Here is a 27,604-nt window from a genome sequence, read left to right on the forward strand (position 1 = left end):
CCTTTACTCCCCAGAGAAGGTAAAACGTGACACAAATATCAGCAGTGCAAGCTCTGTCCCTGCAGCTGCGCCTCTGTCAGACTGCTGGAATGCTCTAGGGAGGAGATGTCAGTTCAGTCCTTGGACTCTCTGCTGAGACTTCCAAGGAGGCCACTTGGCACCAGTGATGAGCAGCCACTTCATGCAGAACTAGAAACTAACTTCACCACAGTAACTTTGGCTCACCACAGACCTGGGGATGATCAGAACAAGCAATAGCCCATCATCAAGCCCCTCCTCATCCAGACTGCAAGGCCTTTCTTACAACTCTGTGTGGCTCCCAAAGGTTTCATTTGAACAGCAGAGTATAGAACCTTCTGCCTTCATGTGTATTTTATATTTATTGTTCAATCACATCTAGACACCCTTCCCACCACTGCTTGAGACCTGGGAAAATTTGATTTAAAGTGTTTCCCCCAGACCGCACCTTCTGTATATGAAGCTGACAGGAGATGGTGCTGCTGTTCAATAAAGGGAGATTTGAGTCCGAAAGAGAGATTTGCTGACATTTTGCAAACTTCAGTCCTGCTAAGCATAGCTATAGGAAAAAGGGAGTTAGAAGCAGATGACTCAAGGGTCAGGCATGAGAAAAGAAGTTCTACATCTCTAGTTCATAAGCAGCAGACATTAGAAACCACTGCTACTATCCTATGGCCATTCACTGTGAAAAATGATTAAGACGCCTCAGTGCATTTCCTAGTATAGAGTTATCCACATAATTTTTTCTGCATTGTTCTTTGTACAGTTAGTCCTCCCCCAGCCTTCTCTTTTATGGGACTGTAAATTTAGACACTCTCATTACAGACAATACAGTTTTAAGTGCATGGAACAGGGCTTGCTTTGTTTTGTAAAGCACCATGCATATTTAAACAAGGAGTCCAGTGGCACCTTGAAGACTAACAGATTTATTTGTGCATGAGCTTTTGTGGGTAAAAAACCCACTTCTTCAGATGCATGGAGTGAAAATTACAGATACAGGCATTTATATTGTGCCAATATATATTTATGCCTGTATCTGTAATTTTCACTCCATGCATCTGAAGTGCTGACTACTACAATGTGTGGCAACCCCTGTGATACCATGTACATTTACAGCACCTTAATTATTCATACTAAAGTCACAACTGGCCCCTAAGGATTGAATGGGGCCAAAAACACCAAAGGCCTTTCCCTAGGAATGGTCCTTTTAAGTTAAGTCTGAGGCACAGTGTGGGGATGGAGGGAGTAGTAAAAAGCATCTACTACCACTCTGTATGATTTACCTGACTGGGGGATAAATAATCCAGCCCTTTTCACCAGCACCATTTCTTAGAAAGTTTGGTTGTGGTTTAAAATAGGCCAGGGGCGGGGGAGGGGGGGAAGAAGAGCGGGGAAACCATCATTTTCAACATATTTGCTCCCTGGGAGTCCTAAATAAAATTCTGCTTCGTCCACAAGATAGGATTTAGTTGGCAAACTGCCTCATTGTAATGCTGAGGCAGAAAGATTGTTTGCGGCATTGGCAAGTTTTCTTTGGACTTTGCAAAGTGAAAGTTTGATCTGGAAGCGATCAAGGGACACTAAGTATGAAACCTTGTGACATTTCTGATGTCAGTTTATAATCCCAATGTAATAAAGGAAACATAAGATAAGAAACTGTGTTCCGTGTACACCGTATATGCATACAAATAGACCCATAGGACCTAATTTTGGAAGATGCAGCCCCTTTCCATAAGAACTGAAGGATCAGCATCAGGCAGAACGTGGGCAGAGAGAGAGAGAGAAATACATGACTAGATCTTACTATAGTGGAATATACACTTTATTTTTTTTAAAAAGGAAAAATACTAACAATTTCATACAGTCAAAACTTTACATTTTAACAAAAGAAACATTAAAAAAAACAGTCATCAAGAGCAGAAAGGATTTCAACTACCCACAAATTCCAAGTGATTTTTCAAGACTTTGAAACTTCAAATCCAGTTTGCTCATTTAAAAAAAAAAAAAAAAAAAAAGTGTCAGAAGTGGAAATTTCGGAGGATACCAGGTGTACAGTGAAATGTTCTTTCCTCATTAAACTGCAATTCAGGCACCTTTATTTTCTCCAATCAGCTAGCAGGAGCGTGTGTATAAAATGAGCAGTTTTGGGTACAGGATTAATAGCGAAGCTAGATTATTTATGGTAATAGACAACTTTACCCACCTGTTTCACAAACATGATAATATCTGGTAAATAGTAACAATTTTACATTTCTATAGGGCCTTTCGTCCAGAATGATCCAAAAAGCATTTTACAGACTGACTTACAAAACTATATACAGGAATTACTTTGCCTTCCTCAAAAATAGAGACACCCAAGAGGTGAAACATAGCAATTGTTTAATGACACAAAGCAAAACTATATATTAAAATAGTATTTTGCAGTTAATACAACATTCTGCAGTCAAATTTTTCCTTATGAATGAGTGGGATAGAGTGGTGTCATCTGCAGATCCAAATAAAGGACACTTCAAAATTCTCTTGCTTCTGGCATTAAAATGTAGTGTAAATCAAACACACCAAGTGAGATTCTTCCAGAAACACTAATGAAATCAAAACAGAGTCTCTCTTCTTCTCCAAAAAAGCTTGACAGGAGCAGAACTCCAGTGAATAACTTGCACATAACTTAGCTGCTTCACGGTTACTTAACTGCTTGGGAACATAATACAAAAACATACCACCATTTCTGCCCACTATGAAAAACGTGTAATTTTCCATTGTTATTTCAATGGAATGCTGCAGCAGCAGATACTAGAGTGGAGGCCAATGCTGTACATCAGTTAAAGTCAGTGAGCTGAAGGTATGTCAGGGGAAAGGTTTCATTACAGGGCTGTGGGCCCCAGTGCTAGATAAAGTTTGAAGGACAAGGACAAGTTACTTCCTAACACATTGACCATGATTCTCAACCATTAATTTTGTTTTTTTCTAGTCTCAAATTGACACAAAAAAGAATTTGACTGGCTGCTGAAAGTTCCATCTGTGCAGTATCCAGTGAAAACGCACTGAAAACTCAAGTCCTTAGTCAATGGATCTCTTCACGCACCAAAAGGTGTGTGAGTAGGATAACCATATATTTGTGTGTACACAACATAACTGATGAAAGTTTATTCTACTTAGGTTATGGATGAGTTGCAGTAACTGTCAATGACATTGAAGTCTGGTTAGAGGGCTACATTTAAGCCACAACCAATTTAAAAAACAAGTTACTGTTTTTCTGGACTCGCACAGTGCTTTTTATGAAACTGACCAATAGGAGTGCTTTCCAAATGTTACTGGCCAACAACAAAACTGACTATCCAGAAAATGGGATTGTCCGAGTACAGTGATGAATGTCACCAAGTGACTACTGTAAAAAAAAATTAAATGAAGTTTCTTGGTTGGGGTAGTTTATTATTTCTAAATATTTGTCACCAGGAAGCATCACAATTAAATTAAAACTCCACAACATCAATCTCCCTTTGATTTCTGCAGTTCTCTAGAAAAAATAATAAATCCCAAGTCATGCAACATGAAGCACGTCTAACAATTTTCAGGTGTTACAGTGGAAGTGCTATTTATTACTTCATAGGACAGATTAATTTTAAAAGTGTATTTACATGTTCTAAGTTATACAAAATACAATATTCCAATAAATCACATTAAGAGTGTAGAGCATTAATCCTTCCATTACCCTGACCAGTAGCAAACAGATACGTCAACGCTGCTCTAGAAGACAGATACCAGCTACCTGCTATTCCATTCAGGTAAGTAAACAAATCATCTCACCCTCAACTGCACATATGGATGCAGCTCTGTCGAGCAATTCACACAACCACATGAGCTAAGTGCAGTATTACTGCCATCTGCAAGTCAGAATCAAGTGCCTTAATTTAATGGACATAGTGAGTACATTAATATAATAACTACTGTAGTTAGAAATAATAGCACCTTCCCTCACTCTCTCAAATTCTTTTCACCTTCATGCTCTAGCTAGGATCATAAGAAATATGATGAAGAAAAGGAGGCGCCCATCACTTTAAGTGAACATCTTGGGTACGAGCCCAAAATGTGGGGTTGAGATCTGGATCTGAACTGCCCCAAAGTTAGAAGCAGGTCGGCCTCAGTTTCGACATTCTGGCTCAGCCAAGTATTTTGCCTTAATCTTATCTTTTGGTTTTTCCACTCCTCTTTATCCTCCGCTTACTTTTTTACCTCCCTCACAACACTCCACTCCATTGTGACTGCCTGAACTTTAAACGTTCATATTCTAAAAAAGCCGCACAATAAAGAATGAATGATCATCAGCTAAAAATGAACCATCAGCTAAAAATATTGACGATCTCCAAGGAACTTTATTAACTTTGTTGTCCCTTCCCTCAACCTTTAGTGGTGGTTTTGGTAGATGCACAACAGAAGAATTACTTAAGACCAACAAAGCTGGTCAAGATTTTGTACTTCTGTGAGAGGAAAAGCCCTTAAAAAGATACTAAAATAAATGTTCTTTCCTCAGTAAAGATTTAGATCAATTAACTTTATATTGTGCAGTAACCTAGGTCAGGTTACCTCTGCATCTGCCCTTTGTCTTGGGCTCACCCACCACAGCCAGGAGAAAACAATACAGACACACCCTGATTTTACAAAGTATTTAGTTATCTCAAAGCTTTGTAAAATCAGGACTTTTGATAACTAGGAGCTTCAGTTCTGTAAAGTTTAGGAGCTCTGCAGATCTGAAGTTCCACAGCAGCACTGCTCTCCTGCTGACTACACAAAATATTTTTGCCACAGCAATTGTACTTTTACAATATTCCTAAACCTTGGAGCTGCTGGACGTCCACTGCACCTGCTACCTTAAGATGTACCTGGCACAGTTAGTAGCACCTCTCTTCAAATAGTTAACATGGCTGGGAAAAACAATAATTCAGAGCTAAGTAATTGGAAATACATGCTAGAAGATGTTAATATATTTACATGCATTCAACATCTTTAAAATCAAGGCCCTTAAACTAAAAAAAAAAAAAAAAAAAAAAAAAAAAAAATCCACCAAAAAAAGGTTGTTCAGGTCAGCAGTACAAGGTGTAAGCCTGCAGCACTTTATACAGGTGGTAATATATCTTTGACATTTTAGGAATTTGATGCTGGAATAGTAACCCATTTGCAGGTATTTGGAAACTTTCACTTACTGTCCTAGCAAATCTTAAGAGTTCCAACTTATAAAAGTACTACTTGTGTTGTTCCATGGATGTAATTTGTAAAGTCATGTATACAAAAAAGCTAAAAATGGCTGTGAACTTATGACAGTAACAGATCACTGACTGCACCTGGTGATATCCAGAACAAAAGGAGCTCTCAACTACCTGCGTAACTGTTGCCATCATTTCACATTGACTCTACAGACATAACCAGCTTCAGAGTGACAATCCCAGAATCTTATTATCAATATGTAGTATTTAGATAATGTTTCTTACTGATTAGGAGAAAAAGTTAAAGCATATTCTTTAACATTGAACACATGGTCCACTTGCAAGACTAGATCAAGCAATGCACTTGATGGATAAAGCCCATTCATCGTTGCCAGGTTACACTGAAAAATTAATTGGTTACAACTTTGTTTAAAGAAAGTTTGCAACAGTCTGCTTCTCCCCATTGCTTCCTTTCCTCTTCTCCTTCCTACTAAGAAGTTCTGGGGGCTGGAGCCCTCTGGGGAAGATGAAGACACAGTATTTGTACAGTATTAAACCATACTTCCTACGTTTCAGTTGTAATGGATTCTGAGCCTCTCATCTAGGCCCTTTTCCTTTTGCAGGCTTTCAAAAGCACTTTATCAACCAGGTGTCTGCCATTAATCAGCCTCCTGGCAGAGAGTTTGTCATATAGAAAAACCTCCTCTCTTCATGTCTATGTTATTGACGGAACCTTGGATACAAGTGCAGCCCTACAATATTTTACTGGAAACAAACCATTCCATTTCTTCTTTCACCTATAGATTTGGTTATGATGTCTGGTTAGGATTGTTTTGCTGTATTGATGGCACCTTTCCTTCCCTCTTCTACAGGCCCAACATCCCTGCAATGCTCTCTAAGTGCCTCATCTACCTCCATATATGCCCAGGGTCTTTGTTTTTAAAGCTGTTCCATTATGACACAATGGCATTGCTGGATATTTTGAGTCCATGAAACAGATGTATGATGTATTCTCCGAGGTGCTTGGGGAATTAGAGTGCAGTAGGAAAAAAAGAGAAGGATGCAGAGCATAGTAGCTGCTAGCCACCGTTCCCCTGGGGTTTCAATATAGATTGACTGGCCTGGCCAGCAGCAAGATACAGGGCTCAGCAGCTCAGAAGTACACACCTCTCCCCTATTTTGGTGCGGCAGACAGGAAAATAGATGTAATTTGTTTTACTGGGATACAGAGAGCCCCTTAAAAGTAAAAGGTGAAGGGGGTGGGCTCCCCAGTGTACATATCAGGGCAGGAAGCAGTTAAGGAGCTGCGTTTGCCATCTGGGGTATATAACAGGATTTATTTGTTACCCTTTCTACAGCACACTTGACGGTGCTTTTTAGTTTACTTCAACAAATGTTACATTTTCTTGCACACCTAGACTCTTTTCCCTGGATGCCTCTGGTTCAGCACCCCCAGCAGTACCTCACAAGATGCTATGCTTGTCAGAATCCAGCTGCAGCAGTAGCTAAAACCTATTCCACTGCCCCCTAACCCCAAAAGTCGGTGACAATACAGTTTAAGCCATTTTAAGTTAGAATCCCCCTTTCTTCCATTTCATTCAAGTATCAAAACAGTCACTATTCACACAAGTCATCAACAGACTGGACTGAAAGACATGAGCTGTGAGTGTCACTGACAAGTGTCAGTAAGTAACATTACTGTAGTTTGATTACAGAGAGAAGACAAACATTAGTACAAAAAAAAAGAGAGATAAGAAAGCCATACACAGCGTTAAGACGACCTTGCACTTTTCATCATGCCAGCCCCCGTGCAGTTCAGATGGGGTACTTGCAGGCAGTGTCCCCATCAGTTGTTTGTGTTGGATACCTCTCACACAGCTCACTGCTCACTCTGAAGACAGATGGTTTCATGTGTGCTTTTTAGTTTCTTTGTTTTTAGAAGTCTTTAAAGTTGCATCACTCGGAATCAGATAAGTCACTTTAAATAAAGCAAAGCAGTAAGTGTGACAATTTATTTACAATATACTCCTCCTCTCATTACTACACAGCACTCTGTGAAACAAAAAACCCCAGTGGTGTGGGGTTCTATTTTCTCGCTACAAAGCTATCTCCCTCTTTGATGTTCAGGAGGAACACAAAAAAAACAGCTCAGCCCAGACGAGCAGGTAATAATGCAGGGGAGAAACAGATCCTGTATAGATTTACTTTCATCATGCTGGATTACCCTCTTTCCCCACCCCATTAGGGAGCTAACATGAATTTAGACAAGCTGCGTTATTCTCACACTGAGCTCGCAAAGCTGAGCTAGTCAAAATCTCTGTTACAGAAAAAGAAACCCCATAACTTCTACATGCTCTTATAAGTTTCTAATTCCTTCACTCAAATCTATCCTAAAAATCTTTTATCTCCCACACTCCTCTTACTCCCAAATACAAACACCATCCCCAGACATCTAACCCCACCATTTCTAACATTTTCACTGCCATAAACCTGGGATAAAATACATACGACAATGACAGTCTACTTTTGTACCAGACATCTATTGTAGGAGCAGCACTGGGAAGTAATCCATTCTCAGCACCAAGAGGGCAAGTCGTGTGCTTGACAGAAAACCAGGTGGCATGGAGAGACTGCCACTCAAACAGGTTGTGAGATAAGTTCTTCATGTTTAGAGTGGGTGTGGCTTCTCCCTAGCTTACTCAAAGGGACCAAGTATCACTTACAGGGGTGCAGAAGAAATCCCCCACCAATTCTTGTACAACTGTGAAGATGCATTAGAATGGTGGTTTGGGTTTGTTCCCCATTGCCCAAAACACAAAGTGCTGATGATTCCCAAATGAGATGGACCTAAGGTTTGACCTGATGAGGCCACAGGAGAAAGACTCAACGTTTGGTGGTGCCCATCTCCGTCACTTATTAATGAGTCACATGCTGCATAATTAGTTGTTCAAGAAAAGAAGTCCCTTAACTGTATTAGGGAAAAGGAAGAAGAGAGCGATGCACTCCCTAAAATTCACTGCTGTGAACTCAAAAAGCGTTACCTCACATTGGTAACGGAGAAGTGTGGGGCTCTCTGCCCTGCACCTCACCCTATGGTTCTGGGTGCTAGCCAAAGAAAAACGTATTGTTTAGAAACAATGTTTTCACTGCACTCTGTTTTACACAAATGCATATTAATCAGAATGTTATCTTCACCTCTGCAGAAGACAGTTCCCAGGCCTAGGAGGTTTCCCTGTTCCTCCTGAACAGGAGCATAGAGCCCTGCACAACAGGTGCTGATCAGCTACGTTCCAATATCTAGGAACTGGGAAAGGAACTTTTTAATGATGCTGTCCTGCAGCACCCATTTGTATCCAAATTATAAAACTAAGTTTTGAGAGAGAGAGAGAACGAGAACGAACAGGGACAGGAGACTTTTGCACTTCAGCCAGCTCTCTTTCCATTTAAAATGGAGATTAGAACAGAAAGCAAAAGCCTTGTCCAACAATCTAAACAGATTCACTTTTATTCCCCTGGATGGATGAATCCATTCTCTTAGATTAGCATCACCAACTGTTCTAGCAGTGTTAACACAAAGCTGTAAAAGACGGACACAACTTAAGATTCTGGCACCACAAGGGTCAGGAAAGGACCTAACCAAGTTGTGCCATCAGAAGCAGATCTTTGTTACAGATGCACAATGACAAAGCCTCCAAACATGTTATTTCTGGGAGTCTCTACAGAAGGCAGAGAAGTCCAAGAGCTAAACAAGGTGCCCTAGCAAGGAAAGAGGGTGTGCTTACAAGGGTCCGTATCTGGTCTCATATTTAGAGACAATGTTCTTGCATTTCCCCACTTCCTTGCGCAGCTCTGCCACCTCTGTCCTGAGGGCAGTGTTCTCTTTCTCCAAGAAGGCTGCTCGGATTGTGATCTGATTCTCTTTCAGTCGCCGAGCGTCGCGGGAACGCTTTGCTGCCACGTTGTTCTTCTTTCGCCTTGTCCAATATTTTTCATCCTGTAGGAAAGAGAAAAAAAAAAAAAAAAGATGCCAATCTGACAGCTCAGTATTTCACATCCAGCATCAAACAGCTACCTTCCTGCCCTACCACAAGAGTCATCCTACCCAAAAAAGCCATCCTACTTGCTATTGGACTTCCTCCTGTAGCTCATGCAGGAAACTGTTGGGTTGGTTAGGCTCAGATACTAACTGAAGTTTAGACAACCTGGTACTGGAAGATTGTATCCTCACAAGAAGCCTATTTAGGATAGTCCGGGATGGGGTGGGGAGGGGAACTAAAACGGAGATGAAATTAAATAAAGGGAACATTTCAGCTGGACATCAAGAACAATTTCTTAACAGCTAAGTCTATTAGCCTGTCGAATAGTCTCCCAGTGAAAATGATTAATGTTTCATTGTGCAGGGCATTTAGAACTGGACTAAACAAAAGCACTGGAAAATGAGAACATGACCATGAAGACAATATATAGTGTGGGGTGCAAATTTGCATTAGTGAGGAAGAGCAAAGGAGGAATGAGCTGAGACAACTTCGTTTTTCCATCCTTTTCTGTGTCTACCACCACAAGTCACTCCTGTCCAATAATTCACTCACTGCTCCAAGTTAACAAAGCAGTAAGGGCCTTTCAGCTGAATAGGAGTCAGCCTGCCAACCCTCTTCTGAGCAACATTCTCCACTCAACTCTGTAGGTATGGCACACATTGGCCTTGCCCCAAATATATTTAAACATACAAAAAAAGACTCCCACACACTCTGAGTAAAGCCTTATCAGTCTGATATAATAAGTCTGTTACCTTTTGCTCATCTGGGACAAAAACCTTCTTGGCCTTTTTAATCATGGGCTGTGGTTTCAGGTCCTCTTCAGCAAACTTGTGCTTGCGAGGATTGAAGAGCTCACCACCGGGCACACTGGAGAGCACTAAGTCAGCAGGGTCAGGATTAAAGTTCACATCAATCTCAATGCAGTCTGGATCAACGGGGCTCGGAGTCTCTCTCTCACTCTCTGGGGAGGATTCTAGTAAAAGGCAGTAAACATCACAATAGGAGATCAGCATGATGAAGAAAATAAATCCAGGTATCCATATACGGGCATCTCTGCTCACTATCCTAGTATATGCCACATTTATCACTTCTATTTAATAGTGAACGCAGTACTATACAAGACATATATCTTGCAGGGAATGGAACTTACATCTCAGCCTTACATAGAAATGCTGGAAAAACTCCTTCACCATGGAAGAAATACAAGCCCTGGGCATGCATGCCCAGAATGAGAGATACAAGAAGATAAAAATGGCAGGAAGATATCAGTTTCTCCCTTCAGCAAAAATCTTGGGGCCTTACACACCTCACTACATATAAGAAGTATTTGCTCCAACAGAGTGAAATCAAAAATTCAGAGCTCTAGCTCCCTGCCGTTTATGGCTCAGAAATTCCCACAGAAGCATGAGCTGGCTTGGAGATTTCTCATTCAGTCCACTGAAGATCACACAAAATTTGATTTTCAGCATGAAAAATAGAGGTTTGATAAAAATCCATACATCACATTCTTCCTTATTTGTTATATCTAAATGGAAGAGTAATAAGAGAGGGCCTGGTGTGGAAGAGATGTGTACTGTGACAGAAACAGACTGGTAGCATGATCTTTAAAGACACAAGTTAAAAGTCACATTACAGTAATCTTATGTGTATAAACATCTTTCATATGGATGAACGCCAAATTGTAGCACGAAGTGAAATATAGGCAGGGATAAATGAATCTCTTCTTCCACTAGTGAAATGCAGCCACATGTCTGGGCACTAAAACATTAGCAACACTACACAAGAGTTTAGGAGAAACAACCACCAAAACTATACCCGAAGGATAACATTAAACACATCATATATAAACACAGAGTCCACAAGTGAGCACTTGATGATGCTTTCTTTCCTCTCTCCTGCTGAAAAACCTTTTATTCCATGTTGTGCATTTGTCTACCAGGTTTGTGGAAAGGGGGTGAGGGTTCAGGCCCTTTCCATAAGGCCCTTTCCCTTCTTGCAGATCCCTTTCTCACAAAATAGCCATTAAGTCTGTGCAGTGCTATTTTGTAGAATTCCCAAGTCCAGCACTAAACGGAAAAGTGAAGCTCCTCTCCAGATATGCACACCACCATCTAGGATCAGATCACGGGTAGCTACAGTGGAGGCACCAGAAATGTGTTTTTATTTTTTTTTGTCTCTCCTTTCTAACCTCAGGTACACAAGAGACTTCCAAGCATTCCCTGGAGCGTCAAACTAAAGTATAAATAGCCTCTGTCCAAAAAAACTTACCTGTTACGAATTTCACAAGCTTTATTATAACATTTCCATAAAACAAAGTTCATTGGTTGTACAGTAACTACCAATGCTTTACCTCAATGGACACCAAAGTGTTCAAAAGCTTATCTGAACCTATCAAGTCTGCAGATCTTATAGTAACAACAAGAATTCAAGGAATTCCAGGCTCTTAGCTAGGTTAGAAGTACCAATCAGAAAGGCTAATTTTATTGGTATTTCAGATTTTCCAATTCCAACTAGAAACAAAATAGCACAGAATGTGATTTTTTTTTTTTTAAAACAGATGTTAAAACCTCAAAAAAAGTCCTGCTTCAGTTGTGGGAGAGTGTTTGGGCTGGTTCTTATTTTAGCTGGGCTCATTTCCCAGCTCTAGCATCAACATCCACAAGATTTGCTATCAGACACACTAATGTGAAGTGGCTAAGCGGTAGTGGCACTAAGGCCTTGTCTACACTTAAGGGAAAAGCCGATGAACAGCGTAACTCAAATCAACATAGCTTAGATCTACTTACCGTGGGGTCCACAGTACGCGATGTTGACAGGAGACACTCTCCCATCGATTCCTCTTACTTTTCTTGATCAGGTGGAGTACAGGAGTCAACGGGAGAGCGATCAGTGGTCGATTTAGCAGGTCTTCATTAGACCCGCTAAATTGACCACCAAAGCATCAATCGCCGCAGCACTAAGTGTAGACAAGCCCTATGTTATTTTGGGACCTCTTCATAAAGATTAGCAGGAATTTACAGATGAATTAAACTCTATAGGCTAAACACATTTATGCTGTTTAAGCTTCTGAAGCTAATCTCCACAGGGTGGTAATGCTTCTCTCCAGGTTAAGGAGGCCTCTTTACATATGACAACAACAGAAACCATCTACATGGCTTCAAAGTATTTCACCTACCTGTGCCGGAGGCAGCTTCAGACGGTTGGAAAACTACAGTGGAAGATGAGGAGGGAGGAGAGGCAGCAGACGCACTGGCAAGCTCTTTTCCTTCCAGCTCAGCCACAGGCAGGAGCGGGTTCTGGTTCAGGCCTAGGTGAGTAGGGCTGGAAGGGATTCCATTCTCCAGCAGGAACTCATCCAGATCCATGTACTCCAGGTGGAAAGATTCCCCATCATAAGGGATGGTTTTGTCCCAGATGGGAGGCATGAGGGAGGCAGAAACTGCCATAGTGCTGGCAGCTGCTGCTTCATCCTCCTCGAGTTTTTCCTTCTCCTTTTCTTTATCTAAAAGACAAAAAACAAAAGTCACTGTGTAAAATATGGGTTAGAAGATTAAAGACTAGCTTTAAATAATGGTAAGAGTTCAATACAGACTCCATCAGAGCAAGGAACTTCACTCCTGGACACGTTCTACATCAGTTTACTCATCCCAATCTCCATGTGTAACCTACACTTAAGAGTTTGTCTCCATCGAACAGGTAGGCCAGAGAGATTTACAGGTACATTAAAGTCTTGGAACTAAAAGAGCAGGGTCTTTTAGCATAGAGGCTCTCTGTTTAATCCACGCTGCCAGGGATGGAATAATACACATGCTCCTAAGCACCATGATTCACCACAGTTTAGATTTGATTATCTTTAGGCTTTATGGCAGATATTTTGTTTCTCACAGGCTTTTCCTGGAAGACAGGAAAAGTACATGCGGAAGGGTCAGGTTACAATGGAACCTATTAAGAAGCCTTGGAGGTAACAAGAAAGTTTATCCTGAAGTTGGGAGATAAGTGCAAGAAGGGAAAGATTAGGTACGGGGGGGGGGGAATTGGGGATTTTCATATTCAATTTGGAAATAAGACAAAGTTCATCTAATGCTAGCTGTAACAGTTCAGCAATGCATTTATAAAAGCATTTGTTCCTGAAAAAATTCAGTGTCCCCGCACAGTACTCCCTCCAACAGTTAGTTACAGGTCAAAATACCTGCCACACAGTTCCCCAGAAGGGGAGGTTGTAGGAGAACATCTTAGAATTTTCACCAGAGATTGATGAAATTTTCTGTATAAACTACACTACAGGTCATACGCATGAGAAGCACAGTTGTCGCTATGCTAAGCAAAGCCCATTTCTGACTGAATCCCTGGAAGCGTAGTCAACTGGCTGCTGAAGGTCATAGATAAACTGAGTAGAATCTTGGCAAAGAATGAGGCCCATAAGAATTAGAAGCCAGCTTTAAATAATGACATGACTTTGTCCATGAAACCACCCCTCACTCATACTCAGATCAGGTGCCTATCTCTAGACCTTACTGGACTGAGTACCATTATGGGGGCAGAAGCACATCCACTGACTGGTGAAAGCATGATGGTCAAGACCCGGGATGAGGCGCAATGGCTGCAGAGCAATGAGATTTTTTCAAGTTTTGTGAGGTGCTCACTCCCACACAAGAGTACCTGGATGAGAGCTCCTCTTATTTTAGGCAATACAGAGAAGATTGCTCTGTGGAAACCAGGAACCCCAGCGAATTACTGCTTGATGGGATGTTCATTTGGGGTTTGGAAGTCTACATACAGGCTACTGTGCAGGAAATGTATACAGCAGTACAAATTCATGCAGCAAGTGTGATCAAAGTATAAATATATACTTGCAAGAATGCTCAGCAATTGTAAACTAAGTTTCCTCATGCTGCAATGTAGAATTAGACAGCACCATCATTCTGATTCTGAATAAAACAACAACATTGTCACCAGAATGACACACTCCAGAGAGATGTAAATCCTATTAGCTCTTCACTGTTCACATGGGGAAGCTTGGCAAAGAGCACAATGCACAAACCTGAGAACACTGGCTGTTCCAAAGCAGATGGAATAGATCAATCAGTAGGCCAGTAGGGTCAACCACACAGAGGGTATGGCTACACTTACATTTGTACAGCGCAGGGAGTTACAGCTGTCTTCAAACAGCTGTGTAGGGAAAGCACTGCAGTGTGGCCACACTGACAGCTAGCAACACTGCAGTGTGGCCACATTTGCAGCACTGTTGGGAGTGGTGCATTGTGGGCAGCTATCCCACAGAACACCTTGTCCCATTTTGGCGCTGTGGGTTGTGGGAAGGGGACGGAAGGGCACGGGTCATTCCGCTTCCTGTCCCAATGCCCCGTGGTGCATCGCTACACATCCTCACAGTTTGGCGCCATTGTGAGTCTGCAGCGCAATTTCTGTTAGAAATGGAGCCCGAGCTGCTGAGGACTTTGCTGATGAATGTCACCAGCACATCACGTTTGGCAGTTGAGCTATTCCTTCAGCTCCAAAGTGACAGTGAGGAGTCCGACGATATCGATTCGCCTGACGCGCATGACACTAAATTACTTGTGGCAGTAATGGACATGCTCAGCACCGTGGAACGCCGCCTTTGAGCTTGGGAAACAAGCACTGAGTGGTGGGATCACATCGTCCTGCAAGTCTGGGATGACAAGCAGTGGCTGCAGAACTTTCGGATTAGAAAAGCCACTTTCATGGGACTGTGTGCTGAGCTCGCCCCGACCCTGCGGCGCAAGGAAACGAGATTGAGAGCTGCCCTGTCAGTGGTTGGCTGCTGAGCTTAGCTCCTTGCATCTGCATTTGCTTCTTCCTTGGGAAATGAGCTGTAGACTCAAACATCTTGTTTTCCCTGTTGTTGCAGATATAAGTGCCCACGTTTAGTGGTGCAAATTCAAAATGCCACTCTGCTGTAAGTGCGTGGAAGAGGCAGGCTCAGAATTCAGGCCTCTTGATTGCAAATTGCGTATCTTAAATCGTATAACCGACCATCCTTCCTCCCTCGAGAGCATATGAAAGGACTAGGGACATTTTGTGACTCTTTCAGCTAGGGATCGTGATGTAAGGCCTGTGAATTCTCAGGCTTCGGGTCACGTGTTGGTTAATAGGCTGACGGGTTGAGTCCGGCTGTGCAACTCAGGGCACAGGAACCTCAGGGGTGGGAAGTCTGCCCACAATGGAGTTTAGAGGCACAGGCTGGGGCCTACATCATCCAGCTGTGACCCAAAAGTGGGTGGCAGTAGCTAGATGTAGTGTGGCCAGGAGACATATTAATTCAGTGCAGCCCGGGGGGGACCTCCTCTGCTAACAGAGCTCCTGAGGGGCCCAAACTGTGACTTTAAACAGCTTTCTCCAGATAGACCGCATCCCCAGGAGATTAATTTTTGATGCCCCTCACCCTCCCTGCGAATGAATCCCCATCCCTTGTCTGCAGCTGCATCAGCGGGCCCAGTATTTCTCTGTGGTTCTCCAAGCGCTTGTGGATCACTGTGGGCGTTTCATTGACACTTACACAGGATGGCCTGGAAAGGTGCATGATGCATGCATCTTTTGGAACAGTGGCCTGTTCAGGAAGCTGCAGGCCAGGACTTTTTTCCCAGATCGCAAGATCACAGTAGGGGACGTCAAAATGCCCATTGTGATCCTTGGAGACCCCGCTTACCCGTTAATGCCATGGCTCATGAAACCGTATACAGGGACGCTTGACAGGAGCAAGGCCCGGTTCAACTACAGGCTGAGCCGGTGCAAAATGACTGTGGAGTGTGCTTTTCACCGTTTAAAAGGGCGCTGGAGATGTTTTTACGGGAAGCTAGACTTGGGGGAAAGCAGCATCCCTGCGGTTATATCCGCGTGCTGTACCCTCCATAATATTTGTGAAGGGAAGGGTGAAACATTCAGTGAGGAATGGACCTCCGAGGTTCAACACCTGGAGGCTGAATTTGCACAGCCAAAGAACAGGGCTACTAGAGAGGCCCAGCACAGGGCTACAAGGATTAGGGATGCCTTAAGGCAGCAATTTGAGGCTGAAAGCCAACAGTAATGTTTGGTGCCTTGCACGGGAGTGAAGTGCAATGGTTACAATGATTTGCAGTGCCTGTTCTTCCCTTGGGGTACAGTATGTTTCACTTTCTGCAATAATAAAAAACTGTTTTAAAAAGCCAAGAAATCATTTATTCAAAATACAGTACATAAAAGGGCAGGGGGGTAGGGTGCTGAACTGTACAGTCAGAGGTTTGAATATGTCCTGCCTGGAGTGCTGTGCAATGCCTGCTGCACTTCAGGATTAATATGCTGCATGGTGATGGGGGCTGAGTGCATAGGGTAAGGGTCTTAGTTCTCAGGGCTGGTAGGTGAACGTACAGGTGCTGGGGGCAGCTTGTGGTGGTAAAAACTAGGATGCTGGAGAAGGGGTTTTTGAGCATAACAGTGGGGCACAAGGGAGAGTGCTTTGGGATGGGGGCGGGGGGGCTAGCACAGTAGTTATCTGCCTGTATGGCTACCAGTGACTGCATACAGTCCATTTGGCACGCCAGGAGGCTTATCAGCTGCTTTGTGCTTTTCTTGGTAGCCAATTCCTTTCTCCTGCTTTGTGTTTCCCTCCACTGATGCATTTTCTCTCTCCAATCCTGCAGCCTCTTATTCTCTCTGGCATACTGATTCACAACTGCTTTCACCAAATCTTCTTTGCTTTTTCTTGGTTTCCTCCTCAAGTTCTGTAGTCTTTCAGCAGGCTGTGATAGGGCCGGAGGATTCAAGGACACTTTAAAAAAAACAGAAATAGAAACATTTATTACAGAGGCTGCATTGTTTACAATCACAATGAAGGAGTTTGTAGACTATTTGTAGCATCATTTACACATAGCAAACATAGCAAAGAGAGACCACAGCAGCGAAGACATGGTGAGTAATGGAGAATGAGCGATTAATGAATCCATGTTTCTGCTGGGACTCACCTGGGAAGGGGAGCTGCTTGAGCCAGGGCTCACTGTGCATTGGGGAAAGCAGAGAGCAGCTGGGGGGGACCTGCACTGAACAGTATCCCTACATTTTCCACAGGATTTTATCCTGCCAGATATCTCGCTGCTGCAGGTTACCTGGGAAGAGCGGGAGGGTCTTCTACAGCAATATGGATTCCGCCCTGGTCCCTATGCAGCTTGCATGTGTGCAGCAATGGTCCCCCCACCCCTAGCGGCACAGTGGCGCAGACGCGTTAGCCTGACTGGGACAAGGACCACAGTGGCTCTCCCTATAAACTTGTGCAAGTGCATTGCCCACGCTCGGCTGAAACTTTTGAAGAGATTACAGAGGCCGATTACCGCGATGTGATAGACCAGATCAATGGGCTATTCCACATCTAGGCATGCATGCATGCAGCCATAACCCCCTCCTCCTCTCCCAAAACATTTCCATCCTTAAAATAAACGCTGCTTACCGGGAACCCGCTCCTCTGCTGCTTCTTCACCAACAAGTTCCAGCTGCTGTGACTGGCTAGCTTCCTCCTGGCTTGAGAAGAGCTCCTGGCTGCATGCCTCCTGGGACTCTGGGGTGTCTCCCCCCACCCCAGTACCCTCACTCTCAGTTTCCTCCCTCTCCTCCACCTCCCTCTCTTCTCCCTGCTCTGAACTGTCCATCGTGGTCCTCAGATTGGCAGTGGGGTCACACTCAAGTATGGCATCCAGTTCCTTGTAAAAACGGCAGGTCGTGGGGGCAGCACCTGAGCGGCGGTTTCCCTCACGGGCTTTGCAATAGGCACTCCGCAGCTCCTTTACTTTAACCCTGCACTGCATCGCATCCCGCTCATGGCCCCTTTCCACCATGGACTTTGATATCTGCCCATAGGTATCATAATTTCTACGGCTGGAGCGCAGCTGTGCTTGCACAGCTTCCTCACCCCAAACACTGATGAGGTCCTGCAGCTCGGAACTGTTCCATGCTGGGGCTCGTCTGGGGCGTGGAGGCATGGTCGCTGATTGATTGATTGATTGATTGCACTCCACACCTGGCTGAGCAAACAGGAAGGGGATATTTAAAATTCCCGGGGCATTTAAAGGGCAGGTCACCTGAGCCCAGGGCAGTGGAGTGCGAAATGATGAGCAGAGTGGCGGAAAAGGTATGCTGGGATACCTCCTAATACCCTGGAGGCCAATAACAGCGCTTTTGGTGGCCACACTTGATGAGCAGCGCTGCATCACCAGCGCTGGAATCGTTACACCCCAAGCAGACCAGGTGTACAGCCAGCGAGTTGCAGCGCTGGTTGTGCCTTGCAAGCGTGACCACAGAGTAAGTTGCAGCGCTGTAACCCCATCACCAGCGCTGCAACTCTCAAGTGTAGCCCCTTAAGCCCCTTAAGCCCAGAGAGACAAGTGTAGCCAAGCCCAGAGAGACAAGAGTAGCCTTTTAGCCCTGCTGTGATTTTAGAAGATCCTGCATAGCAACCTTCAGAAAACCCTACCCCAATTACTCTGGCAGACATTACTTCAAATTATTTCCTTAGCAGGAACAGAATCAAGGTGAAATATGCCTTCTGAATGCTCAAGGCAAGAATGAGGTTTCTGTTGAAGAGCACAGCACTGTGATATAGTGTATCATTGTTACTTCAAGCTGCTGTATTCTGCACATTACCTTTAAAAGCACAGAAGAAAATTTAATTCATAGCGAATGAAAAAACTTGGATGAGAAAGTAATTGCTTTGCCAGCCAGAGACTTCTCATCGCTAGCAGGAACACGCATGCTGACAGTAGATCATAGGCTCCTCAGATAGGACTGTACCTTTCTATGCATTTGTTCAGTGCCTAGCATAACAGAGCCAGTCTTGCTAAGATCTCTGAGTACTAGCATAAATATACATAATTAGAGACCCTAATGCAAATGACACTGATGACTTAGTTTTGCAGATCACACTGATTTCAGCTGGAGTCGTAAGGCAACTGGACACTTGCAGGCACCAGGTGGCGACGCCGGGAGCAAAACCCAGCCCTGGGGGCCAGTCCGCGCTGCTGCGGGGGGCGGGATTTCTTTGGTTTGATGTTGCGGTATTTTGCATTGGCGAAAAGCCCCGAGGCTGCAGCCAGACTCCGGGCAATTCAGGCACCGAGGCCAGAAGCCGGCTCGAGGCAGCCCTGGCCCTGGGGCTAAGGAGGGGGAAGATACCGGACAGCGTGAATCTCCCCCCCCCCCAGTCCAGCTGGTGCCGCCCGCAGCCGCTGGAGCCCCCGGCCCGGCCCTAGCGCGCAGCCGGCGGGCGGGGCTGGGTGCAGCCAGGCCCGCCCCGGGAACCAGGGAATGGGGCTCGCCCCGCCCCTCGATACGCGCGCTCCGGCAGCTCTCGGGGTCGCGCCGTGCGTGCGCGCTCCCGCCCTCACCGAGGCGCGCGTCCCGCGGAGGATTCTCCATCAGCTTCTTCAGCACTAGCGGGAAGGTGCCCGCCAGGCTCCGCTCCTGCTGCGCGGAGGCGGCTGCCCCCGCGCTCCCTGCTGCTGCCTCCTGGCGCGCGGCGCGGCCGGGCATGCTCTCCGCTGTCCGGCGCGTGGTGTCAACGCCGAGGCACCCGCAGCGGAAGGCTACGAATTAGGGCTGCGCCAGCAGCTCCAGGAAAGACACCGCCAAAGCGCACGCGCCAGCAGCTGACGCCGCGAGGCCAGCCTCCCCTTATTTCTTTATTCATAAGCGCGAGCTTCCCTCGCTTCCCGCCCCCAACCCAGGCCGCCTTCTGTGATTGGCTGCGCCGCTCGAGGGAAGCGCTCCCATTGGCCATAGGCGGACAGGCTAGGTCGGTGCGGGCAAGGAAAGTGCAAGGAAGGAGTGCGACTTATTAGCATGTTAGTCCCGCCCCCGAGCGTTCACATCTCCGCCTGCTGTTTCTTCCAAAGACCGCGCGCGGAGGGGCGGGGGGGTTGAGAACAGCCGCGCGCACAGTAGTGCTGCGGCACTCGGAGGAGAGCGCGCGAGCCCCGGGTTCTGCAGCTGCGTAGCGGTGCGGGCCGAGAGTCGCGAGTGCATTAGCGGCTGTGCCCGCTCGGGAGGAGGGGGCGGGGCTGATCCCCTCGCGTCCCTAATCGTGCCCTTCACAGGAGCGCGGCCCCGCCTACCCCATTGCCCCCGCTCCCTGCAGCGGGCGGGGCCGGCCCCAGAGGAGGTGGGGGGCCGGATTTCAGAGAGATCTCAGCCCGGGCTGCTGCCAGCACTCGGGGGATTTTGCCCCACTCGTGTCCCGCTGGCCTCCCGCCTAGTGGCTCCCCCAACGCGAGTGCCTCGTGTGTGCACAAGAGTAACGACTCCAGGCTGCGACGTGCCCGGTTTCAGGCAAACAGCCTCTGTCTACACTAGGGGTCGCACTACTTCAGCTCCACTGCGCACTGGCCCCAGCTGGCTGTTAGCGGGTCACCTTTCCAGTGAGGACAAGGCTGATCACATGATACGAGGTCCGCTTGTATGCAGCTGCTAAATATCAGCAAAACACCCTAGCAATACATTAATTTCTTCCTCTTTCCTTTTCCCTTCCCACCCCCTGCTTCTCCATAGTAGTGGTATCATTTCGTGCTTCTATTTTATCTTGATTATGTTAGTGCTGAGAGGCCAACCAAGAACCCTTTCCTGTTGTTCCAGGCACTGCACAAACAGAGATGCATCTGTCTTGCCAAAGAGATCATGTCATCACAGTGAAAAAATGTGAAATCAGACTCAGCCCTCTTCTTCCCTCATGGGTCTGAAGAAGTGATGTGTATGATCATCCTTCTTGCACAAAAATCATCTATCATTTTTGCTTGACCAGCACCTGCTCTGCTCTTTGGAGTACATTTTCAAAAGAACATAATCTGGGGCAGAGCTTCAAGACAGTTCAGCCAACTAGGCGCTGAGCTCTTGAAATCTGGCTGCCAGTATCACAATTGTACCTGCTGGATGCAACATTCTTGGGGCAAGGTTTTCAAAATGGTAGGCAATGAGCATTTGAAAATCTGGCCTTGAGTACTTTCAGAAATCTATTCCTTATTTTTCATCCAGGGAATATTGCTGAGTAAGATGGAAGCTCCAAACACATCATCTTTAGCTTTTTTTATTCTTAGAGGAGGGCAAGGAAGTTCAGTCAAATCTAGTGATAATGTTTTAGATTAATGGGAACCATAGTGTATTGACAGGCATAAGGAAACTAGGTGAAAGGCAATGTAAAGAGGCAGAGCACTCTACCAGTCTGCTTAAATTCAAACATCATCATGCAAACGAACTTATTCTCTACGGCCAACATCAGGGGAGATCAAATCTAACACAACCTCCAGATAGGATACTATGTGACATGGATATGATCTCACCCTGTCCTGCATCATGACAATAGCAGCTGTGTGTCCTATGTGATGTCAAACCCCTAGGAGAAGGAAGAAACTTTGCGGTTGTTTCCAGCCCTCAAACAAACAAGGAAAATGGTGCTGGATTTAGAAGTGCAGACCCAATATAACTATACTTGTGAAGCTGGTGAGAAACTACAGAGTTACAATCTACCATTGGCAGGGTGTGGATGGGGTGATCTATGAGTTCTTGTTTTTCTATCTTGTCTACCAATTTCCCACCGCTGTTCCTGCTGAATGTTTCCTGTATCACTCAAATACATACATGACACTTGCCACTGAAATGCGTAAGTGGAGGGACTACATCCTGCAATCTTCCATTTAAAAAAACACAGATCTCTACCCAGCCAGGTGTTAAAGGAGTATCTCCAGTAGCTCAGCTAGCAGAGCTAATAAACTCATAGACGAGTGATATACACTTCAAAACGTACAATTTTTTGAACCGCAACACTGTCTTTTACTTGACTGTAAAAGTGCTACACACATCTGCGGTGATGAATAAATAATATATTCCAACCAGGGGAGGACTCTGTGACATGCCCAAGACTGTCCACCCCATAACTAAAAGAGCCACTTCCATAATTCAGCCAGAGGGGAACTGCACTCCTCTGGCAAAAGTGCCATTATCTACCACAAAGATGAAGCTCATTTATCATGAGTCAGACCATGACCATGCCACTCACTCCCACAGAATCACTTTCGTCCCAGTTGCAAAGCAAACATTCTTTGACTTGACCTTCACTAATACAAACTCTTAGTACATCAAAATACAAAAACGGTTCCCCACCCATGCCCCAGGGGGAGAAAGCACATGATGGTAACTGGTCATGTTGCTCAATGCTGACTTGAGGATACCAAGATGATGAGCACAGTGAAAAAAACCTAAAGAATAGAACTGATATATGCCCTCTACAGATTCTAAATAGTAGGGAATTAGTGTCCACATACACACTGCCAATCTCCTCCAGCTCAGCTGGTAGAGGATAGAAATACACAGATAAGAAGATTTCATGTTTTACCCAGCAAGGGGCAATTAAATGCATGCACCAGACTACTCATAATAAATCCTCCATATGCAGACCATGATGCTCTGTGTGGGGCAACTGGACTGTAAATGAAGTTTCCACCATGTGTTAACTTACTCCAGCTAAGAAGAGAACTCAGCCTGTGAAGACTTAAAGGAGCAGGAATCTCTCAGGGGAAATGAGGACTTAGCAGAGGAGGTGTCACTGAGTGCTTGTCACTGGTTACAGTCCTCATATCTGCTTCCCACCATTTTGTTCAAGACTGCAGTTTCCCTGGCAAGGTTGGTTTTATGATCTGTAAGGAATCTAAACTACAGTACTGAGGCAGTGAATTAGACGAACAGTGTCTCTCCCTCACCTCCAGGTCCCAAAAGTGGAAGCTGGTCTGGTCAAGGTGCAGTGCTTGTGCCTAAGGCTGACCTTGTTCCCTGACTTACTCCCATATGCGTTTAGCAGATGCTGAACATGAGGATTAGCTTTGTACAGTCATAGGCATGTGGCTGTGCACAAGGAGTGTTTAATTTACGCAAAGATGATTTTTCACATAGGCCTTAATACTAGTTTGCAGGGAGCTTCTTGTGGGATCCTGCACAGTGTACTCTGCATGGGTGTCAAGTGTCTGGCTCTTCCTCAGACAGTGATATGAGAGACTGGTTTGGGAAAGTTTCCTTGGACTCTTCCTGGGATTAGATACTCAAGAGTCTAGTCACCAATGGAATAAAGTGGATGAGTGCAACATCCGCTGAACCCTCCTGCTTTATTTAGATTTTGCAAATGTAACTGTCAGTTTCTCTTTAGCTCTGGTACTAAGAATTGGAACATGCAAGATGGGAATCCTGAGTGGGCTTAGCTTTTACACCGGGAAGCCTGTGATGGGGAATTCAGTTCCAAAGGGGGTGAGGAGAAGCACAGCTCTGATGTGGCGGGAGGATATGTAATAAGGAGCCTACGACCAGGTAGGGCGTATGTGTGCAATCAGTACCACTAGGAGGGCTGCTGCAGGATAGCAGAGTGTATGTAAAATGGAGAAGGGGTATGTATGTGTGATGACAGACCTGGTCCCTGAAAAAGGGGGTTGGAAAGGCTGGCTCTCGCAGGGAGGTGTACTAATTGGGAACTAAGAACTAAAGGAGACTTAGGGAACATTCACAGAGGTCCCCAGGCAAAGGGAGGGAGTTGTCATGGTATCATGCCCCCATGCAGCCAAAGAAAGTCATGTCCAATTAAGACCAAATGCTTCCCTCCAATAATCATAGAATTTTCTCTCTAGCTTCATCAACAAATTCTTCCCAGCTCTCCTAGGTTAATAATAATAATTGGAGATATACCTATCTCATGGAACTGGAAGTTCAGCCCCCTACTTTCACTAGCAGGACCAAGTACTAATTTTTGCCCCAGATCCCTAAGTGGCCCCCTCAAGGCTTGAACTCACAACCCTAGGTTTAGCAGGCCAATGGCTCAAACCACTGAGCTTTCCCTCCCTAGATTCCAACCAGTTGCTTCACTCTGCTGAACGTGGATACCAAGGATTTAAGAATTTAGTTAATCCAACCTTGGCCAGAGCAACATCCAGGTACTTGCACTAGTGACACTGCTTTCCTGGCTCTGCCACAACTGCACCCTCCCCTCTCAGTCAGCTTTTCATCATGGCACTGGGTAGCTCAGAAACACCTCCAGGACCAGCCATCCAGCTCCATTTTATATAACAGTCTGGTTATTGTACAAGGTCCAAGCAAGGGAGGGAGTGAACTTACAGGCAACTACAGAAGGACTGTGCTACAGGGACTTGACAAAATGAATCCCTTCAGAGAGGTGGGGAGCTACATTAATCCCTTCATCATCACCCATCTTCCTAATGCCATAGGTCCTCTTGTCTCTAATTAAATCTTCAGCTGCCTTTATTCTGTGCCATAAGCCACTTACTACCAGTGTACCCGCCCCCACTTATATCCCATTAGCCTCTCTCCTTGGCTAAGAGATTCTTTCATTAATGCCTTTTCATGTTAGCCCCCTTTGCTGAAACAGAACCATATCTGTGTCCTGGCAGCAGTCTCCTGGGAACATTTAGTTCAGTGAACATCAGTCTGCGAGGTAAGGAGGCACATGTCCAAACATGACTGAGGTGTGCCATGGCATTTCCACGTGCACTCCCATCCAGAACGCTGCTCAGCCAGGAAGGAGTTAAAACAACCACAAAGCAGCCTGCAAGGGACATGTAACTATCCCGCCTGAAAACTGAGAAGTCCCTGGGTGTAGCGATTCCCTAGTCCGTGGAGTGTATCAAGCAAGGGTGGCTTGATCTATTCTGCACTGCCCCGGGGAGGACAAGAGTTTGCATTAGGGGACCGACTAAGTTTTTTGCTTCTGGTTTGTGCGGGACTGTACTAGGAATACAGCAAGAGGGGAAGTCCAGAAAGGAAGAGGCTCCGTGTAGAAGGTGGGACAGCGCTCTTGCTCCCTGCCCCACTTTACATTAGCGCCCCCCTGCCGCAGCAGACACAAAGTTTGCCCCACAAACATCCAACCCCCTGGGTGACTCGTTCCCACCGTGGGTCCCCGGGGGATGAGGGGGGGGGGGGCGGCAGCAGCAACATTGGGAGGCTCGGCCGCGTCCTTGTGAAACGGGGCAGAGGGTCGGCCCGGGGCGAGATGCGCGGGGGTTGCGCCTAGTGCGGCGCAAAGCCCGCCAGGCTCTTGGGAGCAGAGACCAAAGGCTCGGGAGCTTCGTCCCTTTCCTAGGGCGGGGGATCGGCCTGACCAGCACCCCCCACCCCGCCTCGCCCTCTGCCGGGGAGCGCAGCCGGGCAGCTGAGCGCCGGGGGGACCTACCTGAGCGCGTGTCGGCCCAGGGCAAGGAGTACTCCAGCAGGGACTTCAGCACTTCGGGAAAGTCCATGGCAGGCGGGACGCCGAGGTTGTCGCAGCCGGACATGCCGTGTCCACTCCTGGCGGGGCCCGCGGGTGCAGCGCGCAGATGGCTCTAATAGGAGTCACGAGAGAAGCTGCGGCCGTGCCCGGCGCGGGATTGGCTGGGCAGATGAGAGCGAGCGAGCTACAGCAGGAGCCTGCCCCAAGCCGGCCCTGCCCAGCCCGCCTCCGAGCCGCGTCCTCGCTCCCGCTCCCCGCCCACTTGGCCGCTGCTGGAACTGGCTCCTGACTGGCTGGGCCGCGGCCGCCTGGCAGGATTGGCTGGTAGGACCCGCCGCAGCCAACCAGGCTGCAAAGAACTGGGCCTGTTACCTAAACTTTGGGAAAGAAGCGTCCCGCTGCTTGGAAAGATGTTCGGCCACCGAGAGGCAGTCACACACGCTGGGTGCAAACACACACACAGCGGTAGGTCGCCACAGGCACTGAGAGCAAACACACACAGTGGGAAAACATGCACTGAAAGGACTGGTTTCAGAGTCCTAGCCCTGTTAGTCTGTATCCGCAAAAAGAACAGGAGTACTTGTGGCATCTTAAGAGACTAACAAATTTAGTTGAGCAGAAGCTTTCGTGGGCTACAGCCCACTTCATCGGATGCAGAAGTGGACTGTGGCCCAGGAAAGCTTCTGCTCAAATAAATTTGTTAGTCTCTAAGGTGCCACAAGTACTCCTGTTCTTTTTGCTGAAACTACAGTCACACTCACATGCACTGAGACAGTCAAACAAACATACACTCAGCAAATGTAATCACACAGACAGAGACAGTTGACCACACACTCAGCACACACACAGAGAGCACATGCACACAGATACAGCACACAAACACGCACTGACAGCAAACATACTGAGCACACATACATTGACAGCAAATACACAGAGATACAGCAAATACACACTATGAAACACAGCACACGAACAACAAACAGGCAGCAAATACACACAGTCACACACACAAGAGTATATATTACACACTAACAGCAAATGCAAACAGAGACACAAACAGTAAATGCACACACTGAGCCACATGCACACTAATATCATACATACAGACTGACAGCAAATACACACACGGATCCAAATACACACACACATTGAAACCACAGATCCAGCAAAAACTCACATTGAATCACACACATTGAGAGGCACTCAAACACTGATAGCAGACACATGTACTAGTACCATCCAAACACACACACAGACACAAAACGTGTATGTCTCCATCTTTTAGTTTGTAGGCTCTTTGAAACGATCTTTGTATGTTGTACAATGTACACTGTCTATACTTAATATTACCTATAATAATGTAAGACATTTTTCTTAGTAATCTTACCATCCACAATTTTGGCCAAGTTTGCATCCCCAAAAATGTAGAATTTGACTTCAAAAGTGCCACAAGTTTTTTCAGAGATAAAATGGGAACCTGAGCTGCCTCGTCCCTGAATGCTGATTTTATGGGCACTAAGGTCCTGATCCTGTGAACATTTACTCATGTGAGTAGCCTGCTGACTTCAGTGAAACTGCTCACATCTGTGAGGTTCAGCTTAAGGGCTTTGCTTTACCAGGGTCCAGATTCTTGAAAATTGCTTCTTTGTGTGTGTGTGTGTGTGTTTTCTCCAATAATAACATGTTTCTTTTCAGAGTGATAGTGAACTGGGTTAGATTTATTTAGATATATAACAAATAGGTGTGGGGGGACGTGCTTTTTCTGGACTCAAGGGTTGAGATTTTGAAAGGAGATTAGGGGTGCTGTGGAGCTAAATTCTCCGATCGGCTTTGAAAATCTCAATTGAGGTGCCTTTAACATTATTCTTAATTACAATTGAATGACGTAAAACCTTAGCAGCTTCCCCAAAACAACACACTGCAAATACACCATCACAGCTACAAATACTGGCCTTTATTGTGCCCCTCTCCTGCCAAAAGGCCAGAGGGAAGGAGAGAGACTTTGTGGAATTCCCTGAAGGACACAGTCACTGGCTCTTTTGAATCAGGGGAAGAGAGGTCAGCATTCCTCCATGGAGGATAACCTGCCAGCAGCC

General features: G+C 45.8%; 2 protein-coding genes across 5 annotated transcripts; both read right to left on the reverse strand.

The window, feature by feature from the left end:
• Positions 1-1,822: 1,822 nt before the first annotated feature.
• TEF (TEF transcription factor, PAR bZIP family member) lies at positions 1,823-25,706 on the reverse strand. 4 transcript variants are annotated; one of them, XM_050954758.1, is made up of 5 exons: positions 25,470-25,706; positions 12,429-12,755; positions 10,006-10,226; positions 8,999-9,210; positions 1,823-7,194 (listed from the first exon to the last, which is right to left on the reverse strand). In XM_050954758.1, the coding sequence occupies exons 1-5, from the start codon at positions 25,570-25,572 to the stop codon at positions 7,173-7,175; spliced, it is 885 nt and encodes a 294-aa protein (XP_050810715.1). In that variant the 5' UTR covers positions 25,573-25,706; the 3' UTR covers positions 1,823-7,172. The 4 variants fall into 4 exon arrangements, with proteins under 4 accessions (XP_050810715.1, XP_050810702.1, XP_050810722.1 ...); XM_050954745.1 differs by lacking the exon at positions 25,470-25,706 and adding an exon at positions 19,639-19,873; XM_050954765.1 differs by lacking the exon at positions 1,823-7,194 and having other exon boundaries at positions 8,706-9,210.
• On the reverse strand, positions 16,425-19,520 carry LOC127051715 (uncharacterized). Its single transcript, XM_050954394.1, has 2 exons — positions 17,709-19,520; positions 16,425-17,036 (listed from the first exon to the last, which is right to left on the reverse strand). Exons 1-2 carry the CDS (start codon positions 18,463-18,465, stop codon positions 16,447-16,449), a joined length of 1,347 nt encoding a protein of 448 aa, XP_050810351.1. The 5' UTR covers positions 18,466-19,520; the 3' UTR covers positions 16,425-16,446.
• Positions 25,707-27,604: the final 1,898 nt, after the last annotated feature.

The sequence above is a fragment of the Gopherus flavomarginatus genome, chromosome 1 (genome assembly GCF_025201925.1).
Source record: "Gopherus flavomarginatus isolate rGopFla2 chromosome 1, rGopFla2.mat.asm, whole genome shotgun sequence".
Taxonomy (NCBI): Eukaryota; Metazoa; Chordata; order Testudines; family Testudinidae; genus Gopherus; species Gopherus flavomarginatus.

Bases quoted from the DNA above. Each gene is read 5' to 3' on its own strand.
- LOC127051715 (XM_050954394.1), bottom strand. From the start codon at position 18,465: ATGCAGCGCTGCTCATCAAGTGTGGCCACCAAAAGCGCTGTTATTGGC. The intron at 17,037-17,708 runs GTAAGCAGCGTT...TTTTTTTTAAAG, and splicing joins AGCAGAGGAGCGGGTTCCCG to TGTCCTTGAATCCTCCGGCC.
- TEF (XM_050954745.1), bottom strand. From the start codon at position 19,783: ATGCCCGGCCGCGCCGCGCGCCAGGAGGCAGCAGCAGGGAGCGCGGGG. The intron at 12,756-19,638 runs GTGAGGGCGGGA...TTTGTCTTTTAG, and splicing joins TCCGCGGGACGCGCGCCTCG to ATAAAGAAAAGGAGAAGGAA. The intron at 7,195-8,998 runs GTAAGCACACCC...CTTTATTTAAAG, and splicing joins GAGACCAGATACGGACCCTT to TGACTTATCTGATTCCGAGT.